The 13,928-nt window shown below is 47.0% G+C and overlaps 1 protein-coding gene across 1 annotated transcript; it reads left to right on the top strand.

Annotated features, from left to right (window-relative positions):
- The first annotated feature begins 1,653 nt into the window (after nucleotides 1-1,653).
- Nucleotides 1,654-12,311, top strand: oprd1a (opioid receptor, delta 1a). The gene is made up of 4 exons (XM_066674666.1): nucleotides 1,654-1,714; nucleotides 2,101-2,382; nucleotides 9,746-10,101; nucleotides 11,776-12,311. Exons 2-4 carry the CDS (start codon nucleotides 2,123-2,125, stop codon nucleotides 12,309-12,311), a joined length of 1,152 nt encoding a protein of 383 aa, XP_066530763.1. The 5' UTR covers nucleotides 1,654-1,714; nucleotides 2,101-2,122.
- Nucleotides 12,312-13,928: the final 1,617 nt, after the last annotated feature.

Below are 13,928 nucleotides of genomic sequence, written 5' to 3'. Positions count from 1 at the left end.
CATCATGTTAAATTGCCTGCGCTTCTCACCCTTTATTGAGCTCTCTCTCTCTCTCTCTCTCTCTCTCTCTCTGGTGAGTTTTTGAAGATAATTCCGTAAAAGAAAAGAAATAAGACACTTTTAAAAGATAAAATCACTAAAATGGATCTTTAAATGAGTCCAGAAACAGAACAGCACTCTGAGATCTTCTCAGACATTTGAGACATCAACCGGATCTGAGATGATAGGAAGTGACAGGAGATGATCTGAGATGATGTGAGATGACTGGGGATGACTGAAGATAACTGTAGACGATTGAGACAATATGAGATTAATAGAGATTGTTTGGGGTGATTGTATATATTTGGAGATAATGTGAGATGACTGAAGATGAATGGAGATTATTGGAGATACTGGAAATGATATGATAGATATGATTGGAAATACTGAAATTATGGAGGTTATGTGAGATTATGGAGATGATGGGAGATAGAATGGTTTCCTGCTGATGGATGTTGTGATGTCAGAGTGGAGGGGGAGGGGCTCCAGGCTGTGACTCTGCTGATGAATATTAATATTAATGAAAAGCAGATGAAAAATCAAAGATCGATACGATCGGCTCTGTCTCATTCTCTTGTCCTCAAGGTGTTCTCTGGGGCTTAGAGTTCTCTGGACACTGCAGAACCCATCGATCTTGGCTTGGGACTGGACCCTGGGGAGAGTCTGTGCGCCGTGATCCGGTACTGACCCAGTTTACTTTTCTCACAGATGGTGAGAGATTTGGAGAGTTCTGGTCAGTTCTGTGTCTATAAGAAGATCACAGCAGGTTTCTGGAGTTTGGACTCATCAAGGAACCGGGTCATGTTCTGTAGACGTCACCTGGGCCTCTCTGTCCACATCTTACTGAACAGCCTGCGTCCGTTTTGTTACCTCTGGATCAACACAGAGCAGAACTCGGCCCAAAATACTGTGTGTTATGAACAGAGGTTCTGAGGTTCTGGACGGAGTCGGGCCCAGGCTGGAGGGTTCTATACAGTTCTGGAGAACCATTCATGTTTTCAGAACATGTTCACATCTGTTTCATCAGCAGGCCACACACCACAGAGTTCGACCCGATTTCCTCCCAGAACCAAACACCTGTAATAAACGCAGAACACATGTGGTTTCTCAGGTGATTGCTAGGGTTATACGAAGATTGTTTCCATGGTATTTCACACGGTTGCCAGGTGGTTGCTAAGGTGTTACTAATGTATCACTACTCTATGACAGCTGGTTGCTAGGGTGTTTCTATGTGGTTGCTATGGGAGCTGAACCTCATCTTTCTTTCTTCATTTAATTTTATTCATTTATTATTACATTTCATAAATGTTATTCTTTTTCTCAAAAGTGTCTCTTGAGTAGCGACCGATTGTTTTGAGGTTCTATGTTTCAGTGTTAAAATAAAAGTCCTTTCTGAGAGGTTTAGTCGCATTTCTCTTTTATCTTTTTATTTTGTTGTTGTTGTTCTGGAGCACGAGCCCCACGTGTCTCAAGTGTGTGTGTGTGTGTGAGAGAGAGAGAGAGAGAGAGAGAGAGAGAAAGAGAGAGACGGCAAGGGAGAGTGAGAGACTCTTGGACAGAGCGCTGCGGTTAGGATCAGAGGAGGACGGAGAAACAGCGGAACATTGAACATTCCTCACCGCCTTGGGGTCCGGACCACGCGGATCTCCGCTCTGGATTCGGATCCGACTGAGTGGTAACTTAGCTCTGACTGGAGTATGACTCGTTTCTGAGTGGGATCTGATTGTGTTCTGACCCGGCTTTAACTGGGTTCTCACTGGGTGTTAGCTGCATTCTGATTTAATTTAACTGAAGAATAAATCCGTTCTGAGTTGGTTGAGTTTTTAGTTTGGACTTGGTTCTGACCTGGTTTCACAGCTCACTGACTGGGTTCTGATTCGGTTCAGTGGGCGTATTCTGACTTGGTTCTGATTGTGTTTTGGTTGAGTTTTAAATCCCACTTCAGCAGGTTGAGGGCTCTCTGACCCGGTTCTGGTTCAGTTCTGTCTGGGCTTTACCTGGACTCTGATTGTGTTCTGGCTGAACTTGTTGTGACCCTGTTCTAACCCAGTTCTGGTGTAGGAAGGGAACCCAGTGTTCTGTAATGGATCCGTCTGCAGTTCCGTGGGCCGTAGAACCCGCTGACCTGTTCTCAGTGCTTCCGCTGAACATGTCGGTTCCGGAGGAAGTTCTCGGGTTTGTGGCGGACGGACAGAACCTGACAGAGGAGCAGAACCCGGTCCAGAACCAGAAACCATCTCCTCGTGTCATGATTGCCATCATCATCTCCATCACTGCCCTGTACTCCATCATCTGCCTGGTGGGTCTCCTCGGCAACATCCTGGTCATGTACGGAGTCGTCAGGTAAACATTTGCCTTTATTCACCATTATTCACATTAATAATATCACTAACATCATTACTCACATTAATAACATCACTATTAACAGTAATAACATCATTAATCACATTAATAACATCATTATGAACAGTAATAACATCATTACTCACATAAATAACATCAATATTAACATTAATAATAAACACTCTGGGCATTGAAAAGAGAGAGGGGGGTGTAGGAGGAGGAGAAAATGAATTCACACCTGAACCTCAGTGAATGACCTGTCCTTGACCAGAGAGAAAGAGGAAAAAAAGAGAGAGGGGTAAACAGAGAGAGAGGGATAGATAGATAGATAGATAGATAGATAGATAGATAGATAGATAGATAGATAGATAGATAGAAAGAAAGAAAGAACACTGTAAAACAAAGTTCTAAAGTGGAACAGGGTTTAAATTTTGTCTCAGACCCTGAACTGGGACTCAGTGGAGCAGCTGCACATGATCCTCACCACCACAATAATCACGGGAGAACGTCTGGGTCCATTCACATTCACTGTGTACTGCTCGGACTCGTGTTCCCTCATCACTGTTTAATGATGCTGTAGTTCTGAAGCAGTGGGCGGAGCCTGGGTTGTAACCCGAGGCGCAGGAGATGAAAGAGGCTGAGTGGTTGTCATGGCGATTTTAATTGCCCCTATCCACACTCCCACCTTTTAAACAGACTGGTTTGGGCTTTAATGAGCTGCTAATTGAGCTTTAATTTCTGACTGTGTTTCAGCCGCAGGAGACACTGATTTTACTCTAGTGTATTACAGCCATCACACACACTCTCTCTCTCTCTCTCTCTCTCACACACACACACACACACACACAACAGCGTTCCGCAACAATGGTTCCCTCTCACAGCAGCGTTCCACAGTGTTCCTCGGTGGCGATTCACTGGCTCACATAACATTCATAAACATAGATAGAATTACTGCACTGCTCTGTACACAGTGAAAAACATTCCTGGAGCCAGTCTGGAGCACCCCTGCACACACCTGAGCACACCTGCACACACCTGAGCACACCTGCACATTCCTAAACACACCTGCACACACCTGAACACACCTGAACACATCTGAGCACACCACACACCTGCACCCTCCTGAACACACTGGCACACACCTGCACACACCTGTGCACACCTGAACACACCACACACCTGAACACACCACACACCTGCACACTCCTGAAACACCTGCACACACTGGAACACACCGGAACACGCCTGCACACACCTGTGCACACCTGAACACATCGGCACACACCTGAACACACCTGCACACTCCTGAACAAACCTGCACACTCCTGAAAACACCACACACCTGCACACTCCTGAACACACCGGCACACACCACACACCTGAATACACCTGCACACACCACACACCTGAATACACCTACACATACGTGAATACCCCACACGCCTGCGCACACCTGCACATACCTGAACACATCTGAGCACACCACACACGTGCACACTCCTGAACACACCAGCACACACCTGAACACACCTGCGCACACCTGAACACACCACACACCTGCACACTCCTGAACACACCTGCACACACTGGAACACACTTGCACACTCCTGAACACCCCTGTGCACACCTGAACACACCGGCACACACCAGAACACACCTGCACACACCTGAAAACACCACACACCTGCACACTCCTGAGCACACCACACACCTGCACACTCCTTACCACACCTGCACACACCACACAATTGCACACACCTGAATACACCTGCACATACCTGAATACCTCACACACCTGCACAGTGTATGTTTTACACCGCAGGCAGTGGGTGTTTTACGCAGTAGCCGGTGGGTGTTTTATGCCGTAGATGGTGGGTGTTTTATGCCGTAGACGGTGGGTGTTTTACAGCATAGACAGTGTGTGTTTTACATCGTAGACAATGGGTGTTTTACGCCCTAGATGGAGGGTGTTTTATGCCGTAGACGGTGAGTGTTTTATGCCGTAGGCGGTGGGTGTTTTACGCCGTAGACGGTGGGTGTTTTTGCACTGTAGATGGTCGGTGTTTTACACTGTAGACGGTGGGAGTTTTACGCTGTAGACAGTGGGTGTTTTACACTGTAGATTCTGGGTGTTTTACGCTGTAGACGGTTGGTGTTTTACAGCATAGACAGTGTGTGTTTTACACCGTAGACGATGGGTGTTTTACGCCCTAGATGGAGGGTGTTTTATGCCGTAGACGGTGAGTGTTTTATGCCATAGGCGGTGGGTGTTTTACACCGTAGACGGTGGGTGTTTTACACTGTAGATGGTGGGTGTTTTACACTGTAGACGGTGGGAGATTTACGCTGTAGACGGTGGGTGTTTTACACTGTAGATGCTGGGTGTTTTACGCTGTAGACGGTGGGTGTTTTACGCTGTAGAATGTGGGTGTTTTACGCTGTAGATTGTGGGTGTTTTACACTGTAGACAATAATTATTTTACGCTGTAGACTGTGAGTGTTTTTTACGCTGTAGACGGTATTTTACATTGTAGATGGTGGGTGTTTTATGCTGTAGACGGTGTTTTACTGTTACGCCCTCGTCTTGTCATGTCTGTTTTTCCGGCCATGTGCACGCTCTCAGCACATGGCTCTGTTTGTTGTTTCCCTAGTCCCGCCTTTGTTCCGCCTCCTCGTCTGTGTCTCATCTGTTACCCTGCCCCCTCGTTACCTGTCCAGGTGTAGCTTGTCTGTGTCTTGTATTTAAGTTCCCTTGTGTCTCTCCTGTTTGTCGGACATTTCACATTTGTTGTGTTTCGTGTCCAGTTGTTTCTTTTCCTGTGTCATAGTCGTATCGCTCCCGTCAGTCTGTCTGTTCCTTGCTTCGTTTCCTTTGTCATTGTTATGTTTCTCCATCGTCATTTAGTCTCGGGTCTGTCTGTTTCTGCTTTCCCTCGTTTTTGTTTTTGGTCTCTGTTTCGCGATTCCTTTTTGTAATAAAGTTTAACTGTGTTTTAGCAAGTGCGTCCACTTCCGTCAGTCCGCTCCGTGATTCCTGACATTTACACTGTAGACAGTGTTTTACACCATAGACGGTTGGTGTTTTACACTGTAGATGGTGGGTGTTTTATGCTGTATGTTGGTGGTCAACTCTGTACGCTGTGTCTATTTTCCAGAAATGTTGTTTTATGGAACACGAGCACCGAAAAATAGTCATTTACAGAAATTACTGCCACAGAAATTCAATTTGCTGAGTTCTGTTTTCTGTAGATGAGAGAGAAAGAGAGGGGGAGGGAGGGAGGAGATTCAGCAGTAAATATTAATCCTTATTTAATAGTTTTTTGTTGTCTGTCAATAAAGGTGTAATCCTTAATTGAATTAATGATGTAAGGTAATTAAAGACTGTAGCCCTTTTGTTGTACTTTGGTAGCCTCTTACACACACACACACACACACACACTGCTGAGTAAGAGATGAAACACGCTGTGAAACACTCTGCCATTGTGAGTCACATCATCCTAACACACACAAACACACAACACACACGCACACACACATACACATATACACACTGCTGAGTAAGAGATGAAACATGCTGTGAAATACTCTGCCATTGTGCGTCACATCATCCTAACACACACAGATACACACACAGACACACACTCATACAGGAATAATGGGGGTGGGTTTATTCTGATACTGGGAGTTGTTTGTTTGTTTTGCGTAAATAAACACCGCTCTGATAAACTGTGGGGGTGTGTACAGTGTTATAAAGAATTTATTACCTCTTATAGAGCATGGGAACTGTGTATTAACTGTAAGAGCACGGATAGGTGGTGGTTTGGCAGCTCTGTGAACACTGTAACGCTCTGTAACGGGGGTCTGTGGTGGTCTAATGAGTGTGTTATAATACACTACAGAACCTCACTGATTAAGAGCAACATTGGTAGTATCATGAGACTTTATACATGCATTATAACACCTTCATAATTGCATTATAAAAGGCGTATGAAGTCACAGGACCTGTTGTTACACACTTGTTATAAACCTGCTGTCAGTAGACCACTCTTTACACCTTTAATCTCCTCCTCGCTTTATTCTTCTCTTTAAATAAAGAACAGAATTAATAGGAAGACAATTGCAGCAATAAACTCGCACTCTTATAAAGGTCCCCTGCTGGCGCTGTCATCGTTCAACAGCCCTGTCATTTCCTGTCACTCACAAACAGCTTTAAATGCCTTCCAAAATAAATAAATACATTAAAAACAGAAGGGCGGCACGGTGGCGCAGCAGGTAGTGTCGTAGTCACACAGCTCCAGGGACCTGGAGGTTGTGGGTTTGATTCCTGCGCCGGGTGACTGTCTGTGTAGGAGTTGGTGTGTTCTCCCCGTGTCCGCGTGGGTTTCCTCCGGGTTTCCTCCCACAGTCCAAAAACACATGTTGGTAGGTGGATTGGTGACTCCAAAAGTGTCCGTAGGTGTGAGTGAATGCGTGTGTGTGTCTGTGTTGCCCTGTGAAGGACTGGCGCCCCCTCCAGGGTGTATTCCCGCCTTGCGCCCAATGATTCCAGGTGGGCTCTGGACCCACCGCAACCCTGAATTGGATAAGCGGTTACAGATAATGAATGAATGAATGAATTAAAAACAGAAAAAAAATCACTGTTTTTAATGATTCACTCAAACGGCACCTTTTTAAAATGAACCCTTTCACTGCCTTCACCTGAAACGTCACCAGAGATTTCATCTGAGATTTTAACCTGAGACTTCACTGCAGCATCAGAATGGACCCGGTTCTGAGTGCAAAACCTCCCTTACATACAAAGAGAACACAGGAACCCTGCTCTGCTCCTGAACACAAGGGGTTAAAGAGCTGTGCTGCCAAGCCATGGGTTCTGCAAGGGTTCTGTACAGGTTCTGTAGGGGTTCTGTAAAGGTTCTGTAGGGGCTCTGCAGGGGGATATGTAGAGATTCTGTTAAGGTTATGGAGAGGTTCTGTAAGGGTTATGTAGGGGTTCTTTAGATGTTCTGTAAGGGTTCTGTGAAGTTCTGTAGGGTTTCTGTAAAAGTTCTGTAGGGGTAATTGTGATCCTGTTGATGTTAATATTGTTCTTTAAAGGTTCTCTATACTCTTAAAATTAAAGGTACTACAAAAGGTTCTTTGAGTGATGTCATAGAAGAGCGCTGCTGGTTCCATAAAGAACTGTGTTTGTGAAAGTGATGTGGGTGTGAAGAACCTTTTAAATGTTTACAGGTTTGATGTAAAGGTTCTTTACCAGTTTAAAAGTTAACAGCAAAAAATGTTCTTTATGGAAACCAACAGTGGTTCTTCCTTGGCTTCGCTCAAAGAACCTTCTTTTTAAGAGTGTAGATGTTCTAAAGATGTTATTAATGATTTGTAGAGGTTCTGTGGGTTCTCTAAAGGCTGGTGTGTGTTCTCCGGGGAGGGCAGTATGGTCTCGGTCTCTGTCTCGGGTCCTGGATGAGGGTTCTCTGGCTCTTGGAGCTGTGTCTAATGGAAGTGCACAGCTGTGACTCAGAACACTCTCCTCATTATTTTAAGGTGGTGTTGGACTCGCTGCATGTTGCAGGATTAGCTCCCAGCTCGGTGAGGAATAAAAATGCAAAACAGACAGAAAACAGAAGGTAATTTACTAGAGGACCATGTGATGCCCAGGGAGACACTCTCCCGCTCCACACAGAGCTCCACTAAGAATTACACTCAGAGGTCACACCGCACATCGACCTGCACACCGCGAGACACTGAGGAGACATCAATGAACCATCTGTGATCTGCTTTGGTCAGATGTTTTTTTTTAGTTTTCTCCCCCTGTGTAAACAGCCCTGTTCAGAACGCCCGCTTTCAGCACCTGTTCCTTTAAATGATGATGAGCCGCTCGCTGTTCCCCCCGACCCCGAGCGCACAGCAGTGAGGAGCGAGGAGCAGAAGCTCTGTTTTTTAGCTGTTTTCGCTCAGTTGCTGTGTTGCTGACCCCTCTTGCCCCCAACCCCTGCCACAATCCACTACAGTAATCACTGCATTACTGACACGGTGGGACTGAGAGTGGTCTTAACTCTCTGAGCGCTGCTGTTTATTTATGAGCTGGAGACAAATCTGCAGAGTCAACAGGGCTCTTCTGCTCCTTTGGGAAATCACTGCGTCCTGTCCTCACTCTTGCTCCTGCTACAGACCTCCCTACACAAATATCTGGCAACCAGTGAGCAGCAGCCCACCCTCAGTTCACACTCTCTCTGAGTCAGAATGTCCTTTCTAGATCTGACCTGAAGCAGCAGAAATCATCTCTCATTAAAGTGACGTCTCCACAGTCCCTTGTCTGATGGCGCTGCTGGAAAACGTCCAATTTTCACACATTTCAGGACTCTGCTACTGTTTTAAATTACTTTAAACACCGAGAACGGGTTTCATTTCTTTCCTGAAACAAGTTCAGTGACCTGTCATTTCTCTCTGAATGAAATCACTTACAAATAAATACTGTTATTTTACAGTGTGATAAATAATCGGAACACATTCATTAGAATAAAAAGCCCACCTCCTGTCGTCTGTTAACCGCATAAACTCCCCATGAAGCTCCACTACGTTTAGTGTGACGGATGTAGAAAGTTATTCCAGTATAAAAGTCCCCAAAAATCTTAAAGGTGTGCTAGGGCTACACTGTAAAAACTGTAAACTTACAGTAATTTACTGGCAGCAGTTGCAATGTTATTGTTTATTACAGGACAGATACCGCATTAACAATTACAGTGCATTGTTGTAATCAAACATACAGGTTATTATTGTATTTTTAATTTTACAGCAGTGAACTGTTTCAGTCATTCATTAGGTTATACTTTGTAGTTTTGAGATTTTCTTAATTATTCATTTTTTACTAAACATGTATTCAGACTAGTCAACATAAAGTCCTTGTAGGAATGAACCTATCAATGGCCTAATTACAACAAGGCCACAGTTCATTTTGTGATGATTCATCAGGGCTCTAACGTCCTGGTATCGTTTCTATAACAAGACACTATAAAAACACTTCAGAGTCTCTCTCGGTTTCAACAACATTTCACTACAGTGTCATTAATGACTCTGTCACTGATCTCTATTAAAAGTGTCATGATGAATAAAGCACTGAGGCACACTGTGTCCATCAGGTAGAACCTAGCTGCTGTGTAGTTACGGCTTGTGAACAGTTTTGGGTTAAGGTTCATCAGCAGCTCAGTTACAATGTAATTTTAATAAAACCCTAATAAAACACAGAGTTTTATGATTAAAATCATGAACATCACCTTTAATGCCTCATGATCCTGAAGACGGCTCCAGAGGTGTTTTGAAGGTGATGTTGTTGCTGAGAGATAATTGTCCTCTGCTTTGTTTTCCGCAGGTACACGAAGATGAAGACGGCCACCAACATCTACATCTTTAACCTGGCGCTGGCGGATGCCCTGGCCACCAGTACGCTGCCCTTCCAGAGCGCCAAGTACCTGATGAACACCTGGCCGTTCGGAACAGCTCTGTGCAAACTGGTCATCGCCATCGACTACTACAACATGTTCACCAGCATCTTCACCCTCACCATGATGAGCGTGGACCGCTACATCGCTGTGTGTCACCCCGTGAGAGCGCTAGAGTTCCGCACACCGCTCAAAGCCAAGATCATCAACGTCTGCATCTGGATCCTCTCCTCCGCCATCGGGGTGCCCATCATGGTCATTGCCGTCACCAGGGTGACTGACCAAGGTGGGAGTCTGGGCTGTAGACACGGTTCTCTATGTTTTCTGGGTTCTCCAGGGTTCCCCAGGCTCGGTATAATAAATATTTAAAATGAAATCTCTGTTCCCTTTGCTGCTTCTTTCCAAATGCGCTGCAGCCACCTGAGCGTCTGTAACTTTTCTGCAAGTTACATATCACAGGGCCTCACAGTGGAGCAGCAGTTGATGTCTCTGTCATAGCTCCGGGGTCCTGGAGTTTCTGGGTTTGAGTCCCGCTCTGGGTGACTGTCTGTGAGGAGTGTGGTGTTCTCCCTGTGTCTGCATGGGTTTCCTCCGGGTGACTGTCTGTGAGGAGTGTGGTGTGTTCTCCCTGTGTCTGTGTGGGTTTCCTCCGGGTGACTGTCTGTGAGGAGTGTGCTGTGTTCTCCCTGTGTCTGTGTGGGTTTCCTCCGGGTGACTGTCTGTGAGGAGTGTGCTGTGTTCTCCATGTGTCTGTGTGGGTTTCTTCCGGGTGACTGTCTGTAAAGAGTGTGGTGTGTTCTCCCTGTGTTTGCGTGGGTTTCCTCCGGGTGACTGTCTGTGAGGAGTGTGGTGTGTTCTCCCTGTGTCTGCATGGGTTTCCTCCTGGTGACTGTCTGTGAGGAGTGTGGTGTGTTCTCCCTGTGTCTGTGTGGGTTTCTTCCGGGTGACTGTCTGTGAGGAGTGTGGTGTGTTCTCCCTGTGTTTGCGTGGGTTTTCTCTGGGAGACTGTCTGTGAGGAGTGTCTTGTGTTCTCCCTGTGTCTGTGTGGGTTTCCTCCGGGTGACTGTCTGTGAGGAGTGTGCTGTGTTCTCCCTGTGTCTGTGTGGGTTTCCTCCGGGTGACTGTCTGTGAGGAGTGTGGTGTGTTCTCCCTGTGTTTCCATGGGTTTTCTCTGGGAGACTGTCTGTGAGGAGTGTGGTGTGTTCTCCCTGTGTCTGGGTGGGTTTCCTCAGGGTGACTGTCTATGAGGAGTGTGGTGTGTTCTCCCTGTGTCTGCGTGGGTTTCCTCCGGGTGACTGTCTGTGAGGAGTGTGGTGTGTTCTCCCTGTGTCTGTGTGGGTTTCATCCGGGTGACTGTCTGTAAAGAGTGTGGTGTGTTCTCCCTGTGTTTGCGTGGGTTTCCTCCGGGTGACTGTCTGTGAGGAGTGTGGTGTGTTCTCCCTGTGTTTGCATGGGTTTCCTCCGGGTGACCGTCGGTGAGGAGTGTGCTGTGTTCTCCCTGTGTCTGCGTGGTTTTCCTCCGGGTGACTGTCTGTGAGGAGTGTGGTGTGTTCTCTCTGTGTCTGTGTGGGTTTCCTCTGGGTGCTCCGGTTTCCTCCCACACTCCAAAAACACACATTGGTAGGTGGATTGGAGACTCAAAAGTGGCCGTAGGTGTGAGTGTGTGAGTGAATGTGTCAGTGTGTGTCGCACTGTGAAGGACTGGTGCCCCCTCCAGGGTGTGTTCCCACATTGCCCCCAGTGATTCCCGCTAGGCTCCGGACCCACCGCCGCCCTGAAATGGATAAGGCTTACAGACAGAAAGAGTGGACATTGCATATTCAGAAACTGTGTGAACCGTGTTTCTGAGCTCAGATGTTAATAGAAATATTCATTAAAAGGTTACATTTGATGTGCTGCTGTGTTCCTCGACCTCAGAGAGTTAAAGACTGAACCCGGTTCTGATTCTGTCCTCCTCCAGGAAAGACGGTGTGCACGCTGAAGTTCCCGGAGCCGGACTGGTACTGGGACACGGTGACGAAGATCTGCGTCTTCATCTTTGCCTTCGTGGTGCCGGTCCTGGTGATCACCGTGTGCTATGGGCTGATGATCCTGCGGCTGCGCAGTGTCCGGCTGCTCTCTGGCTCCAAGGAGAAGGACAGGAACATGCGGCGGATCACCAGGATGGTGCTGGTGGTGGTGGCGGCCTTCATCGTGTGCTGGACGCCGATTCACATCTTCATCATGGTGAAGACGCTGGTGGACGTGGACCAGAGGAACCCGCTGGTAGTGGTTAGCTGGCACCTGTGCATCGCGCTGGGCTACACCAACAGCAGCCTGAACCCCGTCCTCTACGCTTTCCTGGACGAGAACTTCAAACGCTGCTTCCGGGAGTTCTGCCTGCCCTTCCGCTCCTCCTCTTCCGCGGACCGGCCCGGCGCCCCCAGAGCCCGCGATGCCAGCCGAGAGCCCGTGTCCGTCTGCGGCCCATCCGACGCCGGCAGAAAACCCGCATGACTAGCACTGGAGCGAATCCCTCGAGGGTCTCGCTCACGAAGAGTCCAACAGGACCTGCAGTCGGAGGTCACTCAGATCTCCACCACTGAGTTCTAGAGGAAGAGAGGGAGGAGGAGAAGGAGGAGGCCTTAGTAAAAAGTGGGCAGTCAGTTTCTCCTCCGCTAGGTTCTACAGGTTCCAAAGCTTTAAAATTAGATTAGATTAGATTAGATTAGATACAAGAACGCTGACCCAAAAGAACTCCTTGTAAATTAGGCTTGGACCTGAGCATCTCCTCACGGATATAGAGTGACCTTTGGAGACATCCCAAACAAACCAGAACTTTGTGGAGGTTCTTGAGGGATTTCACTTGTAATGGGGCATTCCTGACATTTTTGTAAAGAAATCACAGTGGAACGATCAGAGCAGGACACGTCCCAGACGTCTGTAAGCAGCAGGCATCAGGGCTGGACCGAGAGGTGGGGCGGTTCCTCGAGGATATGGAGGGAACGTTGTCGACCAAACACTCATCATTCCACTCACGCATCACCAGACCATCGTAGTCAAGAGAACATAGATGCACACAGAGACGCAGACGCTTTGAGCTGCACAGACTGGGTCCACACACCCTCTGTCTACTGAGCCTTCTCTTTCTCACCTGTACAGCAGGTAAACCCCACCCCTCTGCTGCACAGCTGTCGAACCCTGTCCTGTTTACAGAAACTCAGATCTGAGCTTGTACAGCAGGACCCTGTTGCGTCTGAGGCCCTGCGTGGTATGTCTGCGGCTCTGAGAGGTCCAGACTCTTCTCGAAGACAGGACGTTTGAGCTGAAGAAGGGTCCTGCACAGAGAAGAACAATTTACAACACATCATCCTTTAGAAACAGCAACTGAGAGCATGCAGCACAACAACGAACAAAATCAGACTCAGAAACTTCATCTAATTTCTGACTTTCACCAACACAACTCTCAGTATCATCCCTCCAGAGTGACTGGGTGAGTGCGTGAGTGACTGTGTGAGTTTGTGAGTGACTGGCTGTGTGTGTGTGAGTGACTGGGTGAGTGTGTGGTGCTCCATCCAGTATGTGTCTATGTAGACTCCAGATTCACCACAACCCTTGAAATGAAATGAATGGATAAATGGATTAATGAATGAATGAATGAATGAAGAGAGTGTGTGTCCTGTAGACGTTGTGGGGACTCAGGTTTTAACCTGAACATAGAGACAGAATAAAAACGAATAAAGCTATGGATCAATGGATTTGACACGTTTCTGCGTCAATGGCCTTGTTTCTACTGAATTCACCACTGCATCTGGACACGATGGACTCATTATTAACAGACTTCACATCAAAGACTAACGAGGCCTCGTTAGCAAACTTCTGCTGTGCCATATTCTTCTGCTTTTAATGTAAAAATATCGCTATAAAATATTGAAGTGGGTCGTCTCCAGTGCATCTCCTGAGACTGTGCTCATGAAAAGACCTGAAAACTCTGATGTAACACGCCCCAAGAGCCCCATGTTCACGAGGCTTTATGAACACATTACTGAGGTGGCATCATTTCAGCCATAGTTCTGCAGGTCAGTGTTAGAGTCGGGAACGGAGCGCAGTAATACTGTGTTTTTAGGATATTTT

Source organism: Hoplias malabaricus, chromosome 6 (assembly GCF_029633855.1).
Source record: "Hoplias malabaricus isolate fHopMal1 chromosome 6, fHopMal1.hap1, whole genome shotgun sequence".
Classification (NCBI taxonomy): domain Eukaryota; kingdom Metazoa; phylum Chordata; class Actinopteri; order Characiformes; family Erythrinidae; genus Hoplias; species Hoplias malabaricus.
The sequence above is the reverse complement of the archived record's forward strand: the minus strand, read 5'-3'. Positions and strand labels throughout refer to the sequence as shown.